We start from the raw sequence: 26,461 nt of genomic DNA on the forward strand, positions 1-26,461 counted from the left end.
TCTTGAGTGTACTCACATAGAGGATGGGAATGATGAAAGGGTCGTCTCTGCGGATAATAGTTGGAATATACTCGGTTTTTGGAACCACGGATATGTTTTAAATTGACATGATTTTCTAACATATAAAGTTCAAATGTGTTCCGAGACAATTATTTTGCAAATATTGAGTGTAATCTCACTGTTGAAGGGGGTAAAAGGTTTACATTTTGCAAAGTGTGTTGTGGTGGAACCACTGTGCATTTAATAATATAGTCCTCAGGTTCTGCGCGTTACTGGGGTCCCCATTGATAATACTGACTCCGTTTACTCCAGCACAGAGCCTCTAATCATGCTCACTTATTTCTGGTCTGTCAGAGGTCAATATAGCCTCCCTCTTTGGCATTTATCATATTTAAATGGTGATACAATTTATGTCTGTGTGTGTGCATGTGTGTGTGTATAGCTTGATCGATAGATAGATGGATAGATACATAGATAGATATGATAGTTAGACAGCTAGATATGCCTTTTCCAATGGATAAAACATGTTGTTCTCTGCTCCGATAAGCCTGCCTCCTGACCACTTCATGTGTTAAATGAAGCTGGCCGAACACAGCAGAAGCAATGAACCAGCCAAGCGTGCCTGCCAGCCCAGTCAAGGGTAGGGAAATCCAAGGCTCAGCTTGGGCAGAAATGCAGTGTTGCCAGAAGGCCGTGTGCACACCTTGGGGATGTTACTGAGTTATTTATAGAAGACGAGGAGGGGGCAGGGAAGCGTGGCAGCTGAAGGGGGCACGAAGCACTCAGCAATCACATGTGACGGTCACTTGAATTTCTTTGGCACATGTACATACCAGGAGACAGTGCGTTTTGCACAAAATATATTTGTATTTCTTCTACCTTCACTAATCGAGTAACAGGTAGACCATTGTATGATGGCATCTGTATAGTTACACAATATCAGAATATAAGCAAAGGGTCTTCAAGCACCTACAAGCAGCTTGGATGTGCAGAGTTAGCGCAATGCAGGCACGGTCTTCACTCCGTTGTTTCACTGAGGATGTGCTTTGGTACACTGACTGAGCTACTTCAAGATCCCGTGGTGTGCCTTAACCTCACAGCATGAGTGCAGCACCACTTAGAAGAGTGATCCAAACGTACTGCTGATCTAATGGAGGTTCAACCACCATAAATATCTCGAACAACAAACCAGACCTTCTGAACAGCCCATGGTGGTGTCATTAAACAGGAGCAACTAACATCAAAAGATTTGCTGGGTATGCTTGCAAGCGTGCATTGTCAGCTCTGGCGGGTATATCCTCTGAGCTGCATGCCAAACTTGTTTTACGCTTCGCTTTGCACTTGCGACAGACGAGCAACCACAAGCTATTCATTCTGACGTGTCTCGAGGAGGAGTCAGCCAACCCGTCTGCAATGTGCTCTCTAAAAACAGCGCAACACTCTAGGCGCAGCAAGCATGGAGGTGCATGTGGGTTCTGGCATAAAGAATGCAGAGATGTGAACTGAGTCCCTGGCACAGTAAGCATGGAGAGTTCCTAGCCACAGCAAGCACAGACGGTAGATTGAGTCCCTAGGAACAGCGAGCTCAGGCAACACTTTGAGTCAACAGACACAGCAAGCAAAGATGGGAACTTCAGTCCATAGGTACAACGAACACAGAGAGAAGATTGAGTCTACAGGTGCATCGAGCATAGTGGTGTATCTTGAGTAATGAGCTATTGCAAACAAGAGCTTCTGCCAACCCTCTTGAAAGTTTATGTATGTCAAATCTCAACTTGGGCGACAATGAGGCCTGTACAGCTCTTTAATTTTGTCTTCTTTGTTTGGAGACAGCCTGCCTACAATCCCAGCTGACCACTAAACTCTAGGACAGCCACTCACATGACAGCACAACAATTTGTAGGCCTTCACAGAGGTTCCTACTTGTTCACAATAGGACTTTGATGTCTGAGACTGGGTGTGTGGTATGACCAACAAATGCTAGACTTGTCACAGTTCTTCAGTGTAATCTGATATCATTACAGCAGGCATAGATATGAAACAGTACAGACTGAAAGCCCAACGGCAGAGCACAGGGCATAGTACACCTCAAAATTAACCCTTAATGACTGGTGTTAATCTTTAAGAGTATTGCAGCCAATTACCCCTCAGTTGTTGTGCTTTGTCTTATATTCAATTGGATGGATACAAAAAAAAACTGAAATGGCATTGCATGATTCTTTATGGTGCTAATTTACCACCATGTGCATTCATCCCAATGAATGCTGTGACTTGACGACTGGGACTATCAGATGAGAAACCAGAACCCAAGTTACTGAATGCACTGGATTGCACAAAAGTAGCATAGGGCCTAGAACCATAGCCACATCTTTCACCAAGATCACAAGGCAGATCAAACCATATAACAAGGGATGTTGAAAATATGTTTACCATTATCTTTGGAGGGAGGAAGTCATCTCCATCACATGCCATGACCTCCATCTCACGCTCTGCCTCCCAGTTCAGGTCGTCAAAGTCATCGTCGAGCCCTCCGCATGAATTCGGAAGGTCGTGACCTGATAATAAATGAACGTGATTAACAGGGTGTTAACTCTGCTTCCATTGCAAAACCGAAATCCCATATTCAGATCACATTATGAAAAATTTGATGCAATCTTTAGTCCTGTTTTGTTTGATGCTGCAGCTGATAGAAACGCTTAACTCTATTTGTTAGAATAGAATCTATCTATTCATTACGTAAAATGATATGCCATTATTCAAGCCTAAACCACAGAAATAGTGATGGAAAGTCCGTGCCATATGGTACATGACCGACTGCCATAAGTAAAATGGGGACTTGTGTTTGCCCAGTCCCCATTGCCTACTTCTTCACTAAACCCCAACAAGTAAAAAGAAATATCTTGAGCAAAGTTTCAACTCAGTCATTGTGGACCGATTGTGTCTGGAGCATGAACTCAATTGCTGTCCACCACGAGGACGGACCCATTACAGCCAGGGTGGGGACAAGTGTTGAACTGAGGTGGGAGGGCTGGTTGCCAGAATCCATCGTTTGTGGCTGTCAGCATCCATCGTTTGTGACTTATACAAGGAAATGGTCATGCAGCCAGTCAACTGGAAAACTTAATGCTAAATGGTATGTATGTTCTACTGTTTGCAAACCTTTATGTTATTTCAACATGTTTTGATTCAGAAACATGGTTCATTCTTGCCGACATACGTGGAAAAACTGAACCCAACTTAGAGACACGTGTATTCAATGATGTAATGCTTTATGTTATGTTATAGGTTTGTTGAGCGCGACAGCTGCCCCAGCAACGGGGCATCCCGGCGCTAGGAACCATAGCATAACCTGTTGGGGGGGGGGGAAGGTTTATAGAGGTGGGAAGAGGTGAGTTTTGATTGCTTTGCAAAAAGCGGACAGGTTGTCGAGGCAGCGGATGTGGAGGGGAAGGGAGTTCCACAGCTTTGCTCCCAGCAACAAAGAGTGGTGGAACGCTGCAGATATGATGCCTTCAGGATCATTCCTTATTGTATGCAAGCACCAAAAGAATTTGAAGTGTGAGTACGTACTTTCCCGGGAGTCATGTATGGAGTCAGGCTTGATGGGAGTCGGGTCGCTCCAGGACCGGCTGAAGCTCCTTTCCCTGCGATCGGCAAATGCTGTCAAGGGAAGAAAATAACATTTAACTAACTACCAAACCTTAACTTTGTTCATATTGGCTTCTAGCAGGTTTCGTAGACAAAAGAATGGAGCAGTCCAGTCTCTGATATTAAACAATCCTAGGAGTTTTATCCCCATTATTGTGAAGATTAGAGACATGTCGTTTATCTGAAAAGATGGCTGGTTTAGACCACAGGCACATGACTCTCCCCTCTTCCGCTGTCACAGTGCAAAAGACCTCTGTGTGCAGGTGGAAGTAGGTATCAAAATCGATAAGCCAGCATCTATCTCTGATAATAGGGGTATCTAGGGCAAATACAATCTATTTCTCTACTCTTTCCTTACCCTATGAACTTGTTGTACTATTCACTGAGCATTGGAAGGTGGCCTGGCGCCTAACAGCAGCCACTGTAGTCTTCTCATGGTTAGGAGGTGGCTGTACATGTCCTTTAGCTGGTCGCAGTGTGTGGCCGTGCAGTTGTGTGATCGTCAGCTTTTCATATTAAATTGACTATCATTTGCAGAGAAAAAAAGTTCTCTTTACCCTGTCCTCCACCACTAACAAATACCAACAATAACATTCAGACTCTTCCTTTGTTGGATGACATTGTGATATCATTCAGCAGACGACCCCTTAAAAAACTAAGAAGCACTTGTCAAAGTGAAATAGAAACCTCAGAATTCACAGTTGCAAAAACCTTCCCTCTTGATAGTCTACAACTGTAGGCATATGATGGCTTTAAACCCCAACCCACCTCCTGGGATGTAAGTTATTTGAAAAACAGCGTATCATTTGTGGCTGCTTACTTTGCGCTTTCATGCGCCGGCTGCCCACCATCCGCAAATGTTTCCTAAAATTCCTGCAAGCAAAAAAGAAAACTTTACGTCAAGCAGGAAATACAAATTGCAGGAGGGACATATTACCCTTACCAGTCACATTACATTATGACAATTAACCTCGAAAGGATTTTGCTGTGCAAATTTCACGATCCTTTGATACTAGTTACTAAGCAAAAGTAGTTACACCACCGACAAAGTCCCTCGAGTCACACAAGGTATAATTACAAGAGGGGAGCCTTGGATAGGTATCTTTCAAATTGAGAGAAATCAGTGCAGTGCAGTGGAGGCTAAAGAAGAAACACACAACCACAGCCCACTCATATAACTAGTTACATATACAGTGACATCCGCATGGCACCCTGTCTCAGGGACACCAACTCTACAGCCCCAAGATTAAGGTATAAAGGTACTCTCGTATTTACATTTTAGGCTCCAAAATGACCAGAATTGACAGTAAGTAACAAATGCACTGTTGTACAATGGAAAAGCAGAGGACTGGGGATATAGTGTCCTAGGGATATCAGTGAGTGGGTGAGGGAGGGAGGGAGTTTATATGACATAGCCTATGCTATTATTGTGGTCAAAGCATTAAATCATTGGTATCGTTCTACAAAAATTGTCAGGGTCATTTGTCTCAACTCGCCTCAAATCCAAACCCTCTCTTTTTTATGATATTCCCGAGTAGATCAGTAGATTGGTTTGAATTTAGCTCAAAGATGGCGTACATGGCATTAATTTTGGAATAAGCACCTAGGGAAAGTACGTATAATGACCATATTTTTTTGGTACTGCAATTCAAACAATCTTTGACGTACAGACCTGTAGTTTCCTATAAACGGAGATGAATCCATGATTCCGTAAAATACTGGCCATGCCTTTCCCGGAGACATCAATTTACCATTGTCCTTCACATGATCCTACGGACACGCTGTGTCATATAATGAGTCAGGCCACTTACAAGTGCATCTGTCACAGGATGTCAACTGCTCCACAGCTACTTAATCTAATGCACTGTGATGAAAGAACCTCACTTAACTTCTCACTCGGAGGGCTGGATTGTAAGCGGGAATGGAAGTCAGGTCAGTCTGAAGGTCGATCTGTGGCCGTCGTCCAGCTGCTCCTTCAGCAGCACAGACGGTAAGTCTTGCTGAATGACAGCTGTACCCTAGATCCTACTTTTCAAGACTATTTGTGAAGGTTCTGCCGCAGAAGTTTTGTGAAGTTTTGTGAAACAGTTGCAATAGGACGGCAGAGGAATCAGAATTTGTGAAAGGTTCTGCTAACTGGGGCATTGCATTCGAAAAATAAAGGCTACCATTCTGGGAAAAATTTCACTTTCAAATACATTGACGATGAAATATGTGCCATGAACTACTTAAATAAGAGTCGTTTTAAGGGGGTTGGTGCTAAAATGTAAACTTTAAAATATCGACCTGCAACAACATCGACTCCACGCTATTAACTTGCACAATCGTCAAGGTAAGTAGATATGGAGCTAGAACAGTACATGTTTACCTTGACGATAGTGTGCAAGACAATATTTTGGAGTCTATATTGTTGCATGTGAATGTTTTGAAATAACTAAAACTTTTTTGTCAATCATACAATTAAATACTTATACGCCATACCTTAAAATATAAAAAAACAATATCTGCCCACTTCCCCATCTCAAACCTTAAAACAATTATTATTCAGGACTTCAGCGGATGTTTTGTGTGAGTGTGAGAAATGGATGTGAGCAATGAGCTCACCCGTCCATCGTTGAATTCTGGGTCCTGTATAAAGGTGAAAAAGGTGTCACTAGGAGAGTGATACACGGTGTTAACATCCCTTTAAGTTTCAGCAACATTGCACTAAACAAATGGAAACGAAGGGTCCACTGGCAAGAAAAGTTACATCTTTCTTAAATGGTAGAACAAGCAGCATCGTTTTAGATCTTTATCTAGTAAGCAATACAGATTACCGGAGAACTCCAAGATTCTAAGAGGTCATTATCAGTCATGTAACTCTCCTGGGAACAGCATTTCTTTTAAGGTTTTAGGGTGAATCACTCTTTCTTTAAAAATCTCATGCGCTTGTTTGTGGGATCTGCCATGTTTATGAGGCAGGACATCCTGTGTAATACACCAGAGTGATTATCCTAATCTTTCTAGAATACATGTCAGGTGTGAGATGGGTCTACCTTCCCCAACAGTAACTCCCAGAAATCACACAAAAGGTTCAGAATCTCAAAATGGCTGCAGCGACCAGCAATTGAATAGCACAGGGGTTTTTCTTGTGTGGAATCGCAGAAAAAAAGCTCAAAAACAACCCAGAGGAACTTAAAGGTAAGAGTGTAGGAAGAGTTTTTTCATGCAAAAACTCCTCACAAACAGTCACTTCTGCAACAGATATCAGTTGGGCCTGGAATTCTACGAAATAGTTCATTGGGACAGTTGTGCGCTTCCCACCATCTCAACAGAAACACAGCCAGCAGCATAAGTGGCATATGTAGGCTTTCAGGCTTGGCACCCAAATGGTCCCAGCCACACTCTTCATCTATTGACAGTCAGTGGGAAGGAAAATAGCCCTACCTCTGAATAACGGCAGCAGAATCATTCTCCCGCTTCCTTCTCTTCCTCTCTGCGTAGCCCCTGAAGGCCCTGAGGAACCATTTTAAGTGGTTAACCAACTATGAATACCAGGACCAGTTAAGACGTGAAACAGACAGACAGTGAGCTCCCACTAGACAACAGAGATAAAGAGCGGGAGAGAAACACACACGACTGGCATGACAAATTAGGCTTAACAAAGCTGCTTGGGTATGGCTGTGTGAGTGTTGAGGTGGAGGGGAAGAGAATGTGTAAGCGAGGAAGATGTCTCATGAGGGTCCTCCTCCAAAATGTTCTGATCCAATCAGAACCAGTGGAAGGTGGATAATCCAGAAGACGTCTGTTTTGCCACCCTCCCACCTGCAGATGGTATCCACAAGAATGTACATTCAGCAGACAGGACAGACATTCCGCAAACAAGCAATGCTGGACAGGTCATGGGTGGAAATAGGTCAAATTGGCAAGGGCACTTTTGTGATTTGAACATGAGAGGTGGGAGATGGTTTGAAAAATGTTATCTTCATATTGACTGTCCCTGTAGAATGGATTGATCTTTACTGCATTCATGCTATTGTCGTCATCAAACAAACAGATAACAGGGAAAAATACTTACGATATTCTGCTCATCCCAGAGGTAGGAAAGAAAGAAAGACATGCATTAGTCCAGTGTTTGGGATTTTTACAAGATACACTGTCACAAACTAGATGCAAATAAGGCTGTCTGGGCTCCTGTTAAACAAGGCTGTAGATGACTAGGTATGAGTCAAAGAAGTAGTTTCGGTCGCACCACAGACCCACATACCAAAATCAAATCAAATCAAGCTTTCTTCGCATCATTCAAAATGTCCATAAAAGCATACTATAAAATACAATAATTCATTTATAATCAATATCTAAGTTTTATCCAAAATTAATACTAAAAACACCATTTTACCAGGATTCTTAAAAGAGTACAGGTTCGTAATACAGATATGCTTACATTAATTCATAATTCAGTTTTTCTAAGTGAACTAAGTCATTCCTTTGTTTCATTGCCAACTGCATGTAACAAATCACTCCATTACAGACTGTCATTTTTTCCAAATTCCTTAAATAATTAAAAGCAATTTTATAGGAGAACTGGGTATTAACGTTAAAAATTGGACAGAGATACATTTTCCTAATATCCCTATAAAATTTACAAAAAAGTAAAAGGTGGGGGGTACTTTGTTTGGACCTACCGTCACACGGACAATTCGGAAGTTAAGAGCACCACTTGCACCTTTTAGGGAAGGCACATAAATAGTGTAGTGTGCTCAACCTCAGTCTGGTTAGGTAGAATCTGTGTTGTACATTCGTTACAAATACGAGGTATGGTTGTAAGCCCGTAACAACGGGGCCCTCAAGATAGGAAATAACAGTCTTCTTGGAACTTGTAGCCTCATCTCTTAGGGCTTCCCTCGCGCTTAAAAATCTCCTTTTTAATTCGACCTTGCTAATATATACTTTTAAAGGAGATCCTTTTTTTGTCTCAAATACAATCACAGCATTTGGCTAGTGGGTCCGTAACCGCCCCTTTAGGTGCTGAGGGGAGCTATATTGCAGTCTGGCTCCCTTTCAAATGTAAAAGCTTCGGTTCAATGGGCCTGATTTACAAACAATTCTTCCAGACATAATACTACCAAAAGACTGCCTTAAGACAGGAATGATGCACTTGGTTTACAAATGTTTTGTTCTGGCTTAAGACAGTTTTAGGATTTTGCATCTATCAGGTTTGACTTATGAAGGTTATTCTTTTGCTTTAAACTGTTTTTAGGCTGTCATAAAACAGGAAAAACTTGCAAATTAGCCCCATCTCAGTAGCATGAAGAAGGCTGCCTTAAGTTTAGGGAACTTGTTGGTAAAGAATATTCTGAGGTTTTATAGTTTGCTAATGGGTATTAGACCCAACGTTGAGCTGCAGAGCTTTGCGGATGTGCAAACCCTCTTTTTTAATGTGCTGGTCCCTGCACACCAAGTTTCCATCTAAAACGAGACTGGTCTGTATTAACGGAAAAAGATGAAGCATTAACCCAAGTGTTCATTATCCTGACATCATTTGTTAAATACTTATTTCATTAATCTATTTTGGTTTTTATTATATCAAAATATCATATAAACAATTAAAATATAAAAATCACCATCCATGATGCCAAATGCTCTTCGATGACGTGACAAGAAAAGAAATAAGGAAAACAAGACAAGAAATTTAGGTTAAAAAGGAAACAACTTGTGGGAGAGACGGTACAGAGAGAAGGATGGAAATGAAACAATGTAGAAATAAGAGGGTCACCGTTGCAGAGGAGAAGAAGGGGGATGACCTAGGTGAGAAGGGAAGAGGATGGTGTAAGGTATTAGAGGACAATAACTGATAAAAAGGGAGGAACAGAGGTCTTCCTTCATGAAAAAGACACCCTCTCTTGTACACATGAGTGGTTAAATCAACTTCTTCCATTTTCCCCACAGCAAGCAGTCAGCATCTTTTCATGTCCTGACTTCCAGCATCTCAATGATTTGTATAGATCTTTTAATTGAACTACCACAGCTCATCAGATGGGGAAAAACCTTGAATCCAAAGCCTCAGGAAGAGGAATACAAATAAGCACATCCCTGGATTTGGACTGTTGTGAAGTCCATGGACTTTCAAGAATAAGGGTATGCGTGGGTCTATGTTTATAAAATAGCTCTGTCTGCCACACTGGTGCATTGCTTAATAAAAGTTGTAACATGAGGGCCATCACACTAAAATCATTACAGCTTCTTTTTTCGCTACACTCTCTACAACACGAGGCACAACCAAACCCGAGCAACCATAACTCCACATGGCATATCTCTGTTGTACAATAAGTGAAAATCACCCGCACAAACAGCAGACTCAGCAGGATCTATATATCAAACAAGGTGCCAGGTCACAAACCGAATACTAGTAAGATACGAACTTTAATGTTCAAGCTTTATTCAACTGGCAAAGCATTTGCCATGATCCATCTGTATGTCTATTTTAGGAAGCTGTTGTTTACTGTTGTAATTGAAAGACATTTTGGGGCTTTTCATTTTCTGGTGAATATTTACTGCATGGGATTTGTGATAAGATTGCCACCTGAACTTACAGGATAAACTACAAGCCATTCGGGGGTCCTTAAACTCTATACTGGGCAATGATACGTGTTTGGGAAAACTACTGCAATGACCTCTCTCCAAGGCACACAAAGAAACTAACAACAATGCTGTCAAATAGCCTCAGCTTCTATAATAATACCTAGAAATATCCAGGACTAACAAACGCTATCTCACAAGGTGTGCAAATGATTTGCCATAACCAAAACATGGGCCTTCTTAACAATCATAACACCTTCGTTTTTAGTGCAAACAGGAATATGGCTCCATTTTCTCATTCTTTGGGCATAGCTCTTAGAGTCCTTCAGACCCGATGATTGGACACTAAGGTAGGATAGAGCATAACAGAAATAGAAAATTAAAAACAAATCAAACGAAACATCAATAGTTCTAAAACCTTATAGGTATACACATTAAACTACACTGCATGTCCATGGCTTCCATTGTTTGCTTATGTGTATAGAACGTGTCTCTAAGAATCTGTTTTGTTTACTAATTTGCAGGGTATTTTGCCAGGGTTTCTATTGTTTTTAATGTGAAAAGTATGTGTATGTAGTGTTTAGTTGTGCTGAATGTCCCCTTGAGATCCAGAGCTGAAGGGTCCGTGATATCCTCTTTGGAATGTTGGAGGTGGTGCTGCGTAGAAGACAATGCTTGTGAGGCTAAGAGCCGCATCCAGTTTTATAGTGACATTGAAGATGCCTTGGCAAGGTAACTCCTGTCAGTTCTTCGATAGGGCCACTACTTGGGTCGCACTTGGTTCCTCTCTTAGGTTTATCCCCAGGTTGAGAGATGGACTCACCAGTCTTTGCCCAAGTGAACTGCCAGGATTGTATATTTTGCTAGCATTGAGGAAACAAATGCAGGTTGTTTTCCTGATGCGAAAGATTACACTAAGGTAGTATTTAAAGACAAGTAGGAATAATTATTCTGTGCGGTAACAAGGTTGAGAGCATCCACACTACAGTGTGTATCCTATCGCAGAGAGAGTTTCGAAAAGGTCCTGAGTGTCCATAGTTAACAAACTCCCATCAAGAATTAGGTAAATTACTGGAATTAAGAGAATAGGAAGAAGCACTGCACTTTCCCATTCAATTGCTCTAATAACTTTTATTCCTCTGGTTTTATTTTTCCTAAAATCCAAGTAATTTCCACGCACTGGAAGAAACAGCTACCACCAGAATCCCCAAGTAGAGCTTGGAATCTAACTTACTTTAATGTGAGTCTTCGGTTTATAAATAACTATGGCTATTCCTTAGCCTCTCCTCTAGCGATAATCTATTGAATATTCACAGCTACTGAGCCCTAACCACGCTCATTGCACTACCTACAGATTCCTTGAAAAGCTGCGACATGCGCCCAGCTGCTCTGCACAAGTGACCATCCTTGCCCTTTCCCTTGGCAAGGTACAGGAAGCATATTAATTTATAACATCCATTCGCTTTACATGCATGTGCGCATCACCTAAGCCTTAAAAAGCGCAGCGCACCTGGGTGAAACTAGATCATCAGCCCCCCAACTATTCCATCTCGCAAATGCATGCTTGTTAATTTGAACATGTGCATGCTTGAGAATCCATTGTTATGTTTAATTTTAATTTTAATTTTCTCTGGGAGCACCAAAAACAATGCTATACTTAAAATTGTAGCAAAACCAGTAAAATACATATAAGAAAAGAAAGTATAATCGTAATTTCTGTAGTTTCAGGAGGCTCAACTGTCCTGATGAAGATCTAAAATAATATAGATCGAAACGCCGTCGACCTACCCAAGGAATTTCACGTGTATCATTGTAGATAATTGTTGTGTGTGTTTATCCTTGTTGTGTGTGACAGTTCGTTCACTGTGTTCACTTATGTCACGTCCTGCACCGTACTACTCACCTGAGCACCTGAAATACAGTGTATATATATTTTTTAATATTTTGTGTTTTGATATAAGAAAAGAGTAAAAATAAATAACTCATTTTTCCTACTACCAATGCTCCCTAGCGATTTATTAAATACTCGCTGTTACCCTGTTTTCCTTTAAGGACCACATAAGGCCTACTCCGAACCATTGTTCTATAAAATTATCAGGATTTCTGGGCGCTGGTCATGATATACAATGTCATTCCTCGAGAGATCAGTTATAGAAGTTCCATAATGAAACCCTATCCTGGCAAATGTTTTATAAGGAGTCAGGACACAGGCCAGCATTGGCACAACAAATTTAAAAGGAAAATACTGGTCGGAAAACCGCTTAAAGGTACTGGAGTAAAGTGGTGGAATGAACATCTACTTGAATTGAGAAGAGCCCCCTTTAGGATACATTTAGTATGGATTTTTGTTCGATTTTTTTATCTTATCCTCTGACGTCTGGATAAGGACTCAAGAAGCTGTCTCAGTGTCTCGGCACCACACGGTTTTGTGACTTGGCAGGCTTGATTTGCAGTGCTAATTGTGAAAGTCTAGAAGCTCATGGCATGTGGAAAATCAGTAACGCACTCAATGCACCTTTCAAGCCAGCCCCAGTCTAAAAACAACTATGGAGTTGTAAAGGAAACAGTGTCATCCGATGGCAGCTGCCTGAATTAGCAACTGCTGTATGTAACAGGTGCCAATAGTTGATCTAATCTACTCCAGCCATTCTTAAAGTTATGAACAGTTGTGTCAACACTGCCGGTAGCACCACATAAACTCACAGTAAGCACACGGTAAAGAGACTTCACATGGTATGTGGCAAAGTCATACCACAAGTGCTGTCGGGAAGGAATCATCTGCAGTCATATTTACTCACTTACATTTTTGAGGAATAAAATATATCTTTGATTCTGTAGCCGTCATCCACGTACTTTTATTCTCAGGCGAGTCACAGTGTTTTCTATCACTTAAAAGTAATATTGCTAAGGTACCACCTAGTAGCCAGGGACTCCTTAGTAAATTCCCGGAAAGGCCTAAAGGTTATCCAGCTTTTCAGGGTAAATTTGGGACTATAACTAATCACAGCTAGGAATGGAAAACTCGCTTTTGTATGATTTGTTATGAGTGTATGGGGATCAAGATGATGAGTCGCAGAGCAAAGGTGCGAGCAATCAGAAGAGAACCATTGAATCTTCCAAAAGGCAACTGTTGAGGCTAAAAGAGGTTCATGGACTCTCACTGGAGTTCGAACCTGTGACTGGCAGGTTGAACATAATAGGATACTTTTTATTTCACGAGTGCTACTACATTTTTGCTGTTTCATAGCTTTGCATATAACAGGCGTTATTACCAGCCTATTGATTAATTTTAAATGTATCAATCTGAGAAAAATAGCACTGATTCAACCCTGCTGGGATTGCAAGTTATGACTTGCATGTCACACACAAAAATGCCAGCGGCAAGTGCTTTACTGGCTGGGCCATATTGTTAGCTACATATTACTGTACAATGGGTGCTTACAATAGGCTTTTTGTTCCTAGTGAGATGACCTTACGGCACTGTAATGCAATACTCCTTACTTGAGCAGGCGTTGTCTAATGCAATACTCCTTACTTGAGCAGGCGTTGTCTAAGTGAAAAACTCAAACGCATTATATTACAATGGCGCTGTGAGAGGCAGGATTCTGTGACTCCCAACATCAACATTGCAATTCCTTGTAAATCGCAAAGAAATGGGTTGGTCAAAAAGAAGCTCTCGCTTTCCTTGTGATATGTAAGAAAGTGTATCAATGGTTTGTTCACACAGTGAAAGCTGTCCGAGACAGTTTCTGCTTTTGAATGACAACTGTCGGGCTTGGGGAGCAGACAGAGGGTCCATGGATGTCTGCATCCTCCCCAATGCCCCTTTTGCAAAATGCTATTGTTTTGCAATGGCAAGGGATAGGGCTGCAGAACTGGCGCTGTGAGATGTAAACGCAGACTTGGATGATCACGGATGGGGCATATTAGCTCTGAAACCTTGAAGGATTCCAGGTAGATATGATAGTCACAGCACAAAGATTTGACAGTTCGTGTCACAGAAGCTGTGCAAATACATCACTATGACAGGACCTAGTCAATGATACATCTGCCCGAACATCACTTAGAGGTGGGAGCAGAGATTGTCCGGTCTAACTTGTAATAATCCTATTGCAGAACTGCTATTCACTGCATCTTCAAAGCCACATTTCTTTAGGTATGGTGTTAGCCAAGGTGTTTTGATTTTACTAAAGTTATATGTTTTCAGAGTATTCTGCTCTGTCATAAAGAGGCCAACCACCCAAAGTAGTACTCTTCAGTACCATGGATTTGTATGACAGAGTGTGCTTTGTTAGACCAAGAAGTAGTTTAGCTGTTAGCCAGTGTTTCTTTTTTAAATTGTTGGAGTTCTGCCATCTCCTCAAAAAGAAAGTTTTCCAAAAACGTTGAAAAAACAAAACATGCAATGAAAAAGCCAGCGCCAGATCTAGTGGCTGTGCCAATGCTTGTTTCTGATAGGTATCAGTATTGGACAATGATGTGGAACTGAGAATTCGTAGTCATGCTAAACAGGATTGCTCTGAGCCAGATTTGGGACACAGAGTTGTCATTAAAAACCAGCATACTGCAAACCCAGCAGTTTTGTTCAAGAGAGGCAGATTTTCTGAGCAGGCATTTTTTAGTAGATTAATTTGCAGAAGGTGAAATCTATGACCTGCAGGGGAAACAGAAATGCATACTTAGCTAGGAATCCTCCCAGGCCTTCTGGCACACAGTATAGTTTAGTAGCTGGAGCCAAAAAATCGAGGGAGGGTGGTCTTTCGACAAAGAGCTGTTTAATTATGCTGTGCAGTGCAGGCAGCAAAATGTCTGTCAGCTGCATCAAGGACGCGGCATGAAGGTCGCATGCCTGCTGTGTGAGTAGTGCTGTGTGAGTAGTGCCACCATCTCAGACTACCTCTTTGTATGTACTAGGCACTCCACCTGCCGAGGTGTGTGTCTGGGTGGGGGGGGGATGCGTGCAGATGGGGTGATCGTCCCTTCAGCATCCTCCAGTAGGGTGACTAGACGTCCCGGATTTCCACGGACAGTCCCGGTTTTAAGAGGACTGTCCCGGTGTCCCGACGCTTTCATTCATTTTAAATACATGTCCCGGATTTTGGGACAAAGGTCAAGTCATCCTGCAAAGGAAGAATAAAATGTATGCTTTCCTTAAATAATGTATCTCTTTCAGGCAGCAGTGGGTTGATCTCGGCTGCATGCATGCTGTAGCAGCGGAGGGGAGGCAGGGGTAGTCAGGGTTGAGGCTAGAAGTCTTGCCATAGCTAATGTACCTGAATGTACCGCAAGTGTGCGTTTTTTGTATTCTCCCAAAAATCGGGACAGGCCTGACATAGAAGTTAAGTTGATGGCATATGCCCTACTTTTATGTCTGGCCTGTCCCGGTTTTTGCTTCTTAAAATCTGGTCACCCTATCCTCCAGGTTCAGAGAGTTGAGTACTGAGCGTCACACTGGTGGGAGATACAAGCTAAGAGGTATGCCGCCTCTGTGCCGCGCCCTTGTGCCAATTGACGTCTCATGGAGGTTATCCAACTCTGTTTATGGCCAAACTTTTACCCCCTTCTCATGTTGCCTTTGTTGTAAGCTGTTCCTTTTCCCCCTATTACCAATAGTTACCTTTCCCAGACTGTTAAAATATTGATCATTAAAAATCAGGAACACTTTCAAGATCAAAACTGCTATATTTTCATTCATGATTCCATCCCTTATCTATGGAGAACTGGTGACAAACTGTTTCCTTGCTTGGGTCTCACAGCCAAACTAACTAAAATGCACACTTGAATGAGCATTGGCATAGCCAATAGCTTTTGCCTTTGGGACCGTATAAGTATTTAGCTATGCAGCATTATCCTGGGTGCTACAACATCTACTGTTTCTTCACGTGCCACTGGTGAACAGCAGCACACACCCAAGGATGGGTTTCCATGCTATTTAATGAAAATTTGATAAAGTCTCTTCAAAATTCAAAAAAGCTTATTTCATTACCAACGAAGCTTTGACCCTAATAGGCACATTATAGCACTGCATTGAGAAGTACTTATTTAAAATGTTTTTTTTGTACAACTGGTAGTCTGAATTTATAATCTGGAAGTCCTTTAATACATGATAATAAAGAACAAAAGAGTTTTTAATGAAATAAGATATAGCACTGTGGCTAAGATCCCAAATGAGAGAGGCCGGGATCATCCAATGGGGTGTCTGTGACACTCCTCTCAAGAGTTACTATGGATCCCCTCCAAAAAAACAATAATCTATGGCCATCACACAGGTCCTTGTCACATTCTGTATGCAGCCCTCACTGTTTAGGAGACTACGTCCTCCAAAACCAGCAACGATGTAGGGGGAGTTCAGACGGGTAAGCAACGACATAGGAGGTGTGGTGTGGCTGGGCAAGCAGTGTTGTGGGAGGGGTGGGGTGAAGGCACAAGGAGATTAAGTGACGGGTGTGAGCTGAAACATCGAAGATGGACAAACAATGACACAAGCAGTAATCGAACAAAAAATAGTCCCCAAATGAACACCTAAACACAGAAACATAATGTTAACAGTAATTGGGTGGAGCTCGGTGGGAGGAAACTAAACACCAAAAAGATGGACAAAGAGGAGGGTTAACCAGTAGCAAGAAAGCATTTTGGATCGAAAATCAAAGGGAGAAACTGTGCAGAGTTTAAAAAACAGCAAAACTGCATTTACACAAGTTTTGCTTCATGGACACACAATACGGGCATATAACGATCAATATTTTTCAAAGTGACTATTTTCCCCTGGGCAAAACATGCAGCAAACCAAGTTCACACAAGTGTTGTGGTATTTTCACTGTAAGAAAAGAACAGTGGCACTATAATTTTTGGGTGTCTACATGCCCCATTCATCTCCCTGCTCTAGCCCTAGATGCGATTAAGAAAGCAATCCTTGCGTTTCCACATAAGACTACTATTATCGAAGGGGACTTAAATGCCTCCACTGACCCTACCATTGACTGCTCAGGAACCCTTAGGACCCCGTTTATCCTGTGCCAACTCACAGCTTTTTAAAAGAAAAATTATTTTATTAGCTTTCATTGAGACATATGCGAATGTAAAGTACAAACAAAAGGGACAGGAGTCCCAACAGAAGAACCAGCCAGCATGTCAGTACATTAATAAACAAAGCTTTAAAATACAAGCCATCGGAATCACATGTCTAAAATAATACAACGAGCATGCAGCGCTAGTAGTCTAGGTAGCAATATGACTATACACATATCAATCTGTAGTAAAATCCATTTCATTGAAAGACAAGCACATGAGACATCAGGGGCGAACAAAGAGCACACTCTACCTATACCCAACATTGCCAGGTTGCACGGGATGGAAAATATACAAAACCAAATGCAAATTAATCAATCACATTTAGGCAACACAGTATTAGATATCCGCATCAAGACTAGGTGCAGGGGACTCAGCTACAGTGCGCGCCCAACACAAGAATGGCTCCCATATATCGCGCGGTCGTGTAGCCGGGGGTATCAGCTCCCAGAATATACCAAGTTGTGTGTGTATGTTATATCATAAATGTAACAAAAGGAGGGAGGGAGAGAGACAAGTGGATTTGGTCTCCCTAAGTAATACGTTTAAACAAAATAGAATCCACTCAGAAAGTGGTGGTGATCCCTAAAGTGATGGGGAGCACACAGTGTTGTTTAAATGCCCCTCACACACCAACAGGCCCCTTGGTGTCATGCTTCATCATAGGGGCCTTCGCACCCCTCTACGGGATGCAGCGTGCTACGACTCAAGGTTCAGGGACCCTGTGAAGTAAAACACTAAAAAAGACACACAGTAGACATAGACATACATACATTCAATCCTGTATCGCACCCCTGCCCATCGCGCAATACCGGACTTCTTCTGCTCACAGCACCCGTATTTGGGCATGTTTCTGCTTCAAATTAACTAATTAACTCTCTAAATTGAAGCCCTGGGCAGTATATAAGAGGCCAAATACCAACCTGATCCTACACTTCGTCGGAGCAGCGTTGAGGGGAAGGCAGGCTATTAGACCATGCAGTAACCGTGAGTTGGGTCGCAGCATTGAGGGCTAGCTAATTTTCTCTCATAACAACTATATCAACCTAAAACCCACCCTTAATATCCTTTAGGTTGCTTTACTGAGCAGTGAGGAAGGAATCCCCCAATACTACGCTTAGGCTCATGAGGTCAGAAAACCTTGAACTATAAGTAAGCCTCCATTTAAAAACTCCTCCCTCTCCTCCACAGTCTATGTTGGAAAAGATATCCTGTTTTCTACTATATATGTATGTCTATGTCTACTGTGTGTCTTTTTTAGTGTTTTACTTCACAGGGTCCCTGAACCTTGATTCAGGTTCTTTTTACCCTCATATAACTGCAAACCATTGTTTTTCCTTGTTCCTGGACGTCCGACTGTGATGTTTATTATGTTTTTTACTCCACAGGTTCTTCTAACGCCAATTGGGCGCAACAGAGCTTATCCATAATTAACATTGATAGGTACATTTCACCTAGTTTTTGTTTTTGGTAGAATACACTTTGACATTCTACATTCCATGTGAGTAAGGTGAGGATAACGTGCATATCCTCGTCCTGAAGAAGGAGTCGCTGTACTCCGAAACATGTCAAACGCTTTCAAAGGTTGATATACCCTAATACGTATATTGTCAACCTCACTTTGCACTTTTTAACAATACCAGCCGAGGACATAATAAATAATTTTTTCCTACGAGCCAGGCATTTTTTAATTAACCTTCACTTTTTCACCTCACCTCACTACTCACACTCCCTCCCTGAACACACACCTACACATAGTTCACTATCAAGTGCTCCTACGTATCCGTGAGTCGTAGCACGCCGCATCCCGTAGAGGGGTGCGAAGGCCCCGATGATGAAGCATGACACCAAGGGGCCTGTTGGTGTGTGAGGGGCATTTAAACAACACTGTGTGCTCCCCATCACTTTAGGGATCACCACCACTTTCTGAGTGGATTCTATTTTGTTAAAACATATGTCACATCAGTCAACCAATCCTTAAATTTGGGAACCCTCTTTCTCCCCCAGCGAATAGCCACCTGTCGTCATGCATACAGTAAAAGAAGAGCATGCAATTTGTGTTGTTTTGGTGGCGTGTCCTTCACATAACCCAGAAGGACCAACTCTGGGGAGGGGGCATCCGTTCTGTCAACAATTTGGTTTACGGCAGAGAAAACCTCCGCCAGAACTCATGGATTTTCAGACAGTCCCAAGCAATATGTAAAAAAGATGCTGATGCACACCCACAGTGCCAACATCTATCATCCTCTCTAAGTTTCATGCGGTGTAGACTGACTGGTGTTCTATAGTATCTATGCAAAAATGTAAAATGCACTAGGCAGAGTCTGTAATTTGGGTAAAGTTAAGTCAGCTGTCTACAGCAGAAGTCCCACTGCTCTTCCATCAATTGAGGGTCCAGTTCACTGTTCCAATGCTGCAGCGACTTTGATCTGATTACTGGGGCCATATTTTGCATACTGGTATATAAGCGTGTGACTAGTTTGCGTGGGGATGGGGATTTCAGGACAAGCTCTAATGCAGGTAGAGTAGGGGGGCTTTGGGAAACCCTGTCCAAAGCACACGGCATGCAGTTTTCAGTTTGTGGTATACAAACAACTTTGCAAATGATACAGCACGATCTTCAGTCCTGACTGAGGTGGGGGGCCTGAACTCCCATTCGGGTATAGATCATCAAAAGTGTGTAGTGGCATGTCTTTCAGTGGAGTCTTACTCACCCCACCTTCAATGCATGGGAGCATGGGGTTTCGCACCAGTGGTATGGTTGGCGCATATAGAACAGGGATATTATCTCTCTTCCTGAGTGCGCTCCACGCCCAGCGCAGGGTGCCCGCATTGTCTACATCTTCCCTTGGTCGTTGTGGCTTCTGGTACAGCACCACCCCCAGTGGCACTGGTGCCACCGCATCCATCTCCACCGCCACGTGAGGTTGATAGGGAGTCTGGTGCACCCAAAAATGAAGAAATTGAGCATGAGTGCACAAAGGATATAACTGCATATCAGGAGCACCTAAGCCCCCCTGCCTTAATGATAGCGTCAGCAGGTCCCATGATACCCTAGCCTGCCCTTCCGCCCACACGCCAACTCGCAGCTTGATTGGAATCCATGGGGCCCTGTGATGCTTGGAGAGTATGTAATCTCAGAGACAGAGAATTCACTAACACTTCCGCAGCCCATAAGATACTCTCCCACATAGACTTCCTCCTACTCCCCAAAATGGATGTCGTGCATTTGGGTGTTATGATCCTTCCATGGAGTAATTCAGATCATTCTCCTATTGCTGCCACTTTCGGGTGACCAAGCAGTACACTCAGCACCATTTGGCGCCTTGACACCTGGCATTGAGTAGATGCCCAGTGCGTTGAATACGAACAGTTTGAACTCTAAGCTTACTTTGCTCACAATAAGGGCTCAATAGCTTCTCTGGGGGCACTATGGATGGCTGGGAAGACTACCACTAGAAGCTTGGCACAGAGCTTACTCAGTCATAAAGAGATAGCTAAACTGGGTCAAATAACTAAGTTGGAAACACAAATAATGTGTACAGAGCGACAACTCCTTTGAGCTCCGTCAGTGACACTGGATCAACAACTTCATTTCCTCCAGGCATCATTGAGACAAATCTCGCTTGAAGAGGCTTGGAATTGCTGGAGAACGTCTATGCCGTGAATGTATGAATGGGGGGGGGGGACAAGAATGGTAAGCTTTTGTATTGGTTGGCACCTAGAGACACGGCTTCGAGGATTGTTCCCAAAATCACAGAGCCTCTATATGTTTATAATTGCACCTCCACAGTGGTGGCTTCAGCATTCCCCAATTACTATTGACAGCTTTACACTCACCATCCCAGTCCCCTGACTGAAATAGACCACTCGTTTTTTTAAAGACATCTTTTCGCATCTCTTCGTGGAGACCTAGATGAGCCACTGACACTGGAGGAAATTATGAGTGCTTTTTCAGGTATGAAGCCAGGAAAATCCCTGGGATCAGATGGGTTCCCTTCAGAGTTTTATACAACTAATATGCAATCTACTTGGTCCCTGTCTCCTGGTTGTATTTCAGGAGGCCCAAGATACTAGGTGGTTCCCTGCAGAGCTAGACGTGGACACAGTAGTGGTCCTCCTGGAAGGTGGGCAACCGCCTAAGCGATGTTCTTCTGATAGGCCTATCTCATTGATTATTATGAAACTCAAAATGTATGCTAAGGTACTCGCCACTCATCTACAGCATGCCCTTCTGGTCCTGATTCACACAAACCAATGTAGCTTCTTACCTGGCTGCAGCACACGGCACTGTATAAGGAGAGTCCAGGCAGCCCTGGCTCATGTCGAGGCCCTCCCAGATCTGGACACCCTTCTGTTACTTGACTTTGAGAAGGCGTTCGACTCAGTAGACTGGTCCTACTTGTTTGAAGTCCTAGAATGCATGGGTTTGTCCCAAGGTACTGGGCTTACATACAATTACTCTAAACTATCTCAAGGGCCCAGGACGGCATGAACAAGACTCAATCTGAGCCGGTCCCAATCTGCAGGGAGACCTAGAAGGGTTGCCCACTCTCCCAGCTTTTTTTCGCCTTGCCATTCCCTTGGCATTTCTAGTCAGTCTGACACTCAAGTTCGGGGGTGGCGGGGATCAGGGAGTGAGGAAGACAGGATAGCCCTCTATGCCGATTACATCCTTCTCTTCTAGGCTGACTCGCATCTATCTGGCTCTCGAGTCCTTGATCTACTGTTTTTATATGAGTCGGCATCTGGCCTTAAGGTAAATTGAAAAAAGTCACTCTTAATGCCTATCCATGAGGAACACAGCACTGTCAATTGGCAGTCCGTCATTCCAGTTCAGAGACTCAGTTTTCAATATCTGGGCTTTATATTTCAAGAGGCCCCAGTCTTGTGTAGAGCCTCAATCTGACACCACTGTTAGGATGAAGCAAGATTTTCAGACATACAAAGTTCTCTCTCTCAATGTACTGGGGAGATTGGCTGTATTCAAAATGATGGTTCCTCCCAGGTTTTTTTATACTCTCCAACATGTCCCGCTCAATAATCTGAGTGAGTGGTTTCTGAAGCTCAACGCCCTTATTCATAACTTAATTTGGGCTGGTCATATTGCCACTTATAAATGAAGACAGTCAGACTATGATGGGGGCCCAGGCATGGCAAACGTCAAGTTATAATGCTGGGTGTCACAGCTGACAGTAATAAACAACTGGTTGACAGGCAGGTGGGACGATCCAGCCTTCCACCTGGAATTTATTTTGTTTGGGGCTAGATGCTGTCATGAGACTGCTCTACAGGAGTCCTATCCCTTCCCCCCTCCTGGAATTGACAGTGGTGGCAATTAAGGTGTGGAAGACCAATCCAAGATTCGAAAGATGGGACAAAACACTCACCCAACTCACTTCATCGTGGAAAGGGGCTTGCCTAATCACAAGACCCACCTGGACGATTTCTAAACCTGGGATAGAATAGGTCTCATGACTCTTGGCAACATTTGGCAAAGTGGACATCTTTGTTCCTTCAACAGCAGTTCTCTTTAGTTAATTCTCAATTCTACCAATACTTACAACTCCATCACCGACTCTATCACCATCCAAGTGACTCCACAAACATATCTGAATTTAACCCTCTGGAGGCCAAACGTCTGAAGAACGGCCTTTGGAAAGGGGAAATATCCTGTATATATCATACTTTGGTGATTCCTGCACCTGATGAATTTACTAAACTTAAACAGAGATGGGATAACTGGGAGAGTGCTTTGGATGATGCAGACTGGCAGGATGCCCGTCTGACCCCTCTGGAAGTTATTTCCTCCAAAATGAGATTGATCAAACTCCATTACCTCCATATCTCATATCTCACTCCAAATGCTTGTGGCATGAATGAGGGCAAAGTACCTCAACTGCGCTGTTTTCGGTTTGTCCACACTGAAGCAGCCTTGTTTCATATCAATCAATCAGGGAATTTGTAAAGCGCACTACATACCCGTGAGGGTCTCAAGGCGCTGGGGGCGGGGCTGCTACTGATCGAAGAGCCAGGTCTTGAGAAGTCTTCTGAAGGCCAGTAGGTCTTGAGTCTGTCGTAGGTTGGTGGGGAGGGTGTTCCAGGTCTTGGCGGCAAGGGGGGAGAAGGTTCTGCCGCCGGCGGTTGTTTAAAGGATGTGGGGGACCGCAGCGAGCGTGAGGCTGGCTGAGCGGAGGCTGCCGGTGGGGGGTGTAGAAGCTGAGTTGTCTGTTGAGGTATGCTGGTCCGGCGTTGTGTAGGGCTTTGTGTGCGTGGGTGAGGAGTTTGAAGGTTATCCTCTAGTTGACGGGGAGCCAGTGTAGGTCTCTCCGGTGGGGGGTGATGTGGCTGTGTCGGGGGATGTCGAGGATCAGTTGTGCCGAGGCGTTCTGGATGCGTTTCAGCCATCTCAGGAGCTTGGTTGTTGTTCCTGCGTAGAGGGCATTTCCGTAGTCCAGCCTGTTGGTGACGAGGGCTTGGGTGACGTTTTTTCTCGTTTCGGAGGGGATCCACTTGAAGATCCTGCAGAGCATTCGGAGGGTGTTCTTGTGGACGATGGCAATTCCACCTGCCACTCCGTTGGTGCGGTCTCTGCGGGAGATCTTGTAGCCTTCTGGGATGGCTATGGCGATGTCTGGTGCTGAGGTGGTGTTCAGCCAGGTCTCCGTCAGGAAGGTGACGTCGGGGGCGGTTGAGTCGAGGAGGTCCCAGAGTTCGATGGCGTCTTTGCGAGCAGAGCGGGTGTTGAGGAGGATGCATCGGAGGTGGTTGGGTTCTTTGGTCAACGGTTTGGCGGGCTGGATGCTGGTGAAGCTGCAGTTCCGGCAGGTGAAGGGCCCTTGGGTGCGCTTGGGGGTGGCCTGGTAGCAGGTGTGTTCTCGCCCTGGGTTGAGTGCGTGGAGGGTGCTGGAGTCGTAGTGCAATCATGTGTTGTGGCGTCTCTGGGGTCCAGGGGTTTTGGCACTGGGCGCGGTCCAGGCTCGGATGGGCGCAGACGGGCTTGCCTTAGGCACGCCCACTGCGTGCGGCCGCGCAGCGGCCGCCATAAGAAGGGGAGGTGGGAGGGAGGAGCAGCTGGGTTGGGGCGAGCGGTCCAATGGGGGTGGGGGGGTGCGTCCGCAGGGGACGCAGCGGTGGGAAGAGGGATCGTGGAGGGAACGGGCACAAAGGAAGGAACAACCACAGGCAAAGGCAAAAGGCAGCCAAAAACAAGCACTGAAACAGAAAAACAGTCACAAGTAATACAAAAATCACATTTACAAGGAGAAATGCGAGCGGGCAACAAACAAACCTAAGGCCTACCCCTGGCCACCAGGGATGAAGCGCAGGGGTAGCTACAGGTGGAGACGGGCCTCGAACACCCTCAGAGCAGAGGCAGCAGCTAGGCAAGGAGCATGGGTGCAGTCAGGTGGAGCTGTGCGGCGTGGGGAGCGACCTGCCTGGAAACAGGGTCAAGGGTCGCTCTCACTGCCGTGCAGCGGCTGCCATAAGAGGGAGAGGTGGGAGGGAGGAGCAGCTGGGTGGGGGGAGCGGTCCAATGGGGGCGGGGCCGCAGGGGACACAGCGGCTTGAAAAGGGATCGGCGAGGGAATGGGCACAAAGGAAGGAACAAGCACAGGCAAAGGCAAAAGGCAGCCAAAAACAAGCACTGAAACAGAAAAACAGTCACAAGTAATACAGAAATCACAGTTACAAGGAGAAATGCGAGCGGGCAACAAACAAACCTAAGGCCTACCACTGTCCACCAGGGGTGAGGCGCAGGTGGTAGCCTGCGGGTGGAGGTAGGCCTCGAACACCTCAGAGCAGAGGCAGCAGCTGGGCAGGGAGCACGGCGCAGTCAGGTGGAGCTGGGTGGGTGGCGACCTGCCTGGAAACAGGGTCAAGGGTCGCTTCCATATGATGTGGTCTCGCCTCAGGCTTCAGGGGCAGGGTGGAGAGATCGCTATTGCAGGTCCTGGATTGACCATTGGAACTTACCCCATGAGTAGGCTTGTTGGGCATATTAGAAGACTTGGATGTTCCAAGACTTGAAAGGATTATGGTAGGGGTGTCTGAAGATGTGGTCAAGAGGGTCAACGCTGGCAAATTGGAGGTCCCCGTTACCCTCTTACCCTAGTAGAGTGTCGCCGTGGGTGGACTGCCACACCAAAATGGAGCAACCACTTTATCAACCTTGGGGCTGGATCCAGAACCGCGCTAAGATCTGGGGCAAATGGTGGGAGAATTATGGACTTGCGGAAGTTGGGTGCAGGAGCAATGGTGGGAATTCGATGCATTGGAACATACTAGTGTCTACTATAGTAGATATGAAATGATTGGTTTTACTGGTTGTGAAGAAAATAAAAATTGGTTTATCAAAAAAGAAAAGAACATTTTTTGGTTTCCGTTTTTTGAAGGTAAAAGGGGTCTAGGTTTCAATCAGTCTGTTTCGGAATAGAAGGGGTAAAAATAGTGCAAAAAAAAGTCTACTCTTGTTAGTCACTAAGTAATTCATGGCCATGATTTCTTATTAAATTATCTAATACACACATGAAATGATTTATATGCAATAAATGTGTTATGTTTGTTTACCAATGTGTTCACCTTCCACTTACCCCTAATTTGCCCTCCGTAACATCGACAGAAGTAACATTTGCAAGCTCCATTCCTTATTGCACAAGTAGCGAAGAGGCCTGTGTGGAAATGATTTGTTAGCCCCAGTGCTATGTTTCTTTAGTGGGGCCCTTGGGTGTGATTTTGTTTACCTAAAGGTTTTTGGGCAAAGCATGGGAAACTCGCAGCTGTGATGCGTTTAGATATGTTCATCATAACAAATTCACTTTGGAGAGTACTTTGGTTCTCCTCCCCCCAAAAAATATCCTTCTAGCTGCTGTCAGGGCGTATTAATATATCCACTCCTCCTACGACACTTGCACTGTTACCGGCCACCCCTCAATAGACTGTCTCCCTATCCTCGTTCAACCTTCGGGAACAGAAGAGCACCATATGCTTGGGGAGGGCAAACAACTTTGTGAAAGATATTCCATTGGATCATGTCCAAGATCAACTTAGCTTTGGCAGCATGAGCCAGCTGCGCATTTGACTGCAGTATCATATCTTTTAACCCTTGCTTGCATGTGCAGTAGTTTCCAAATACGTGAGTGCTGGGGTTAGCCGATCGGTTTAGTTTTAGAGTAATTCAGTATTG

At 44.1% G+C, this 26,461-nt stretch overlaps 1 protein-coding gene across 3 annotated transcripts in view; it reads right to left on the reverse strand.

Moving 5' to 3' along the window:
- The window catches only part of NSMF (NMDA receptor synaptonuclear signaling and neuronal migration factor), a 198,526-nt gene that overhangs the window by 58,538 nt on the left and 113,527 nt on the right, over positions 1–26,461 (reverse strand). For 2 of the 3 annotated variants that reach the window (XM_086921190.1, XM_086921189.1), the window contains 4 exons: positions 7,075–7,143; positions 4,469–4,521; positions 3,571–3,660; positions 2,431–2,555 (listed from right to left, as the gene is read on the reverse strand). In XM_086921190.1, the coding sequence (XP_086777316.1) occupies positions 2,431–2,555; positions 3,571–3,660; positions 4,469–4,521; positions 7,075–7,143 (337 nt within the window). The remainder of the gene's footprint in view (positions 1–2,430; positions 2,556–3,570; positions 3,661–4,468; positions 4,522–7,074; positions 7,144–26,461) is intronic. The other variant, XM_086921191.1, reaches the window with a different exon arrangement.

This window comes from Lissotriton vulgaris, chromosome 5, assembly GCF_964263255.1.
Source record: "Lissotriton vulgaris chromosome 5, aLisVul1.2, whole genome shotgun sequence".
Taxonomy (NCBI): Eukaryota; Metazoa; Chordata; class Amphibia; order Caudata; family Salamandridae; genus Lissotriton; species Lissotriton vulgaris.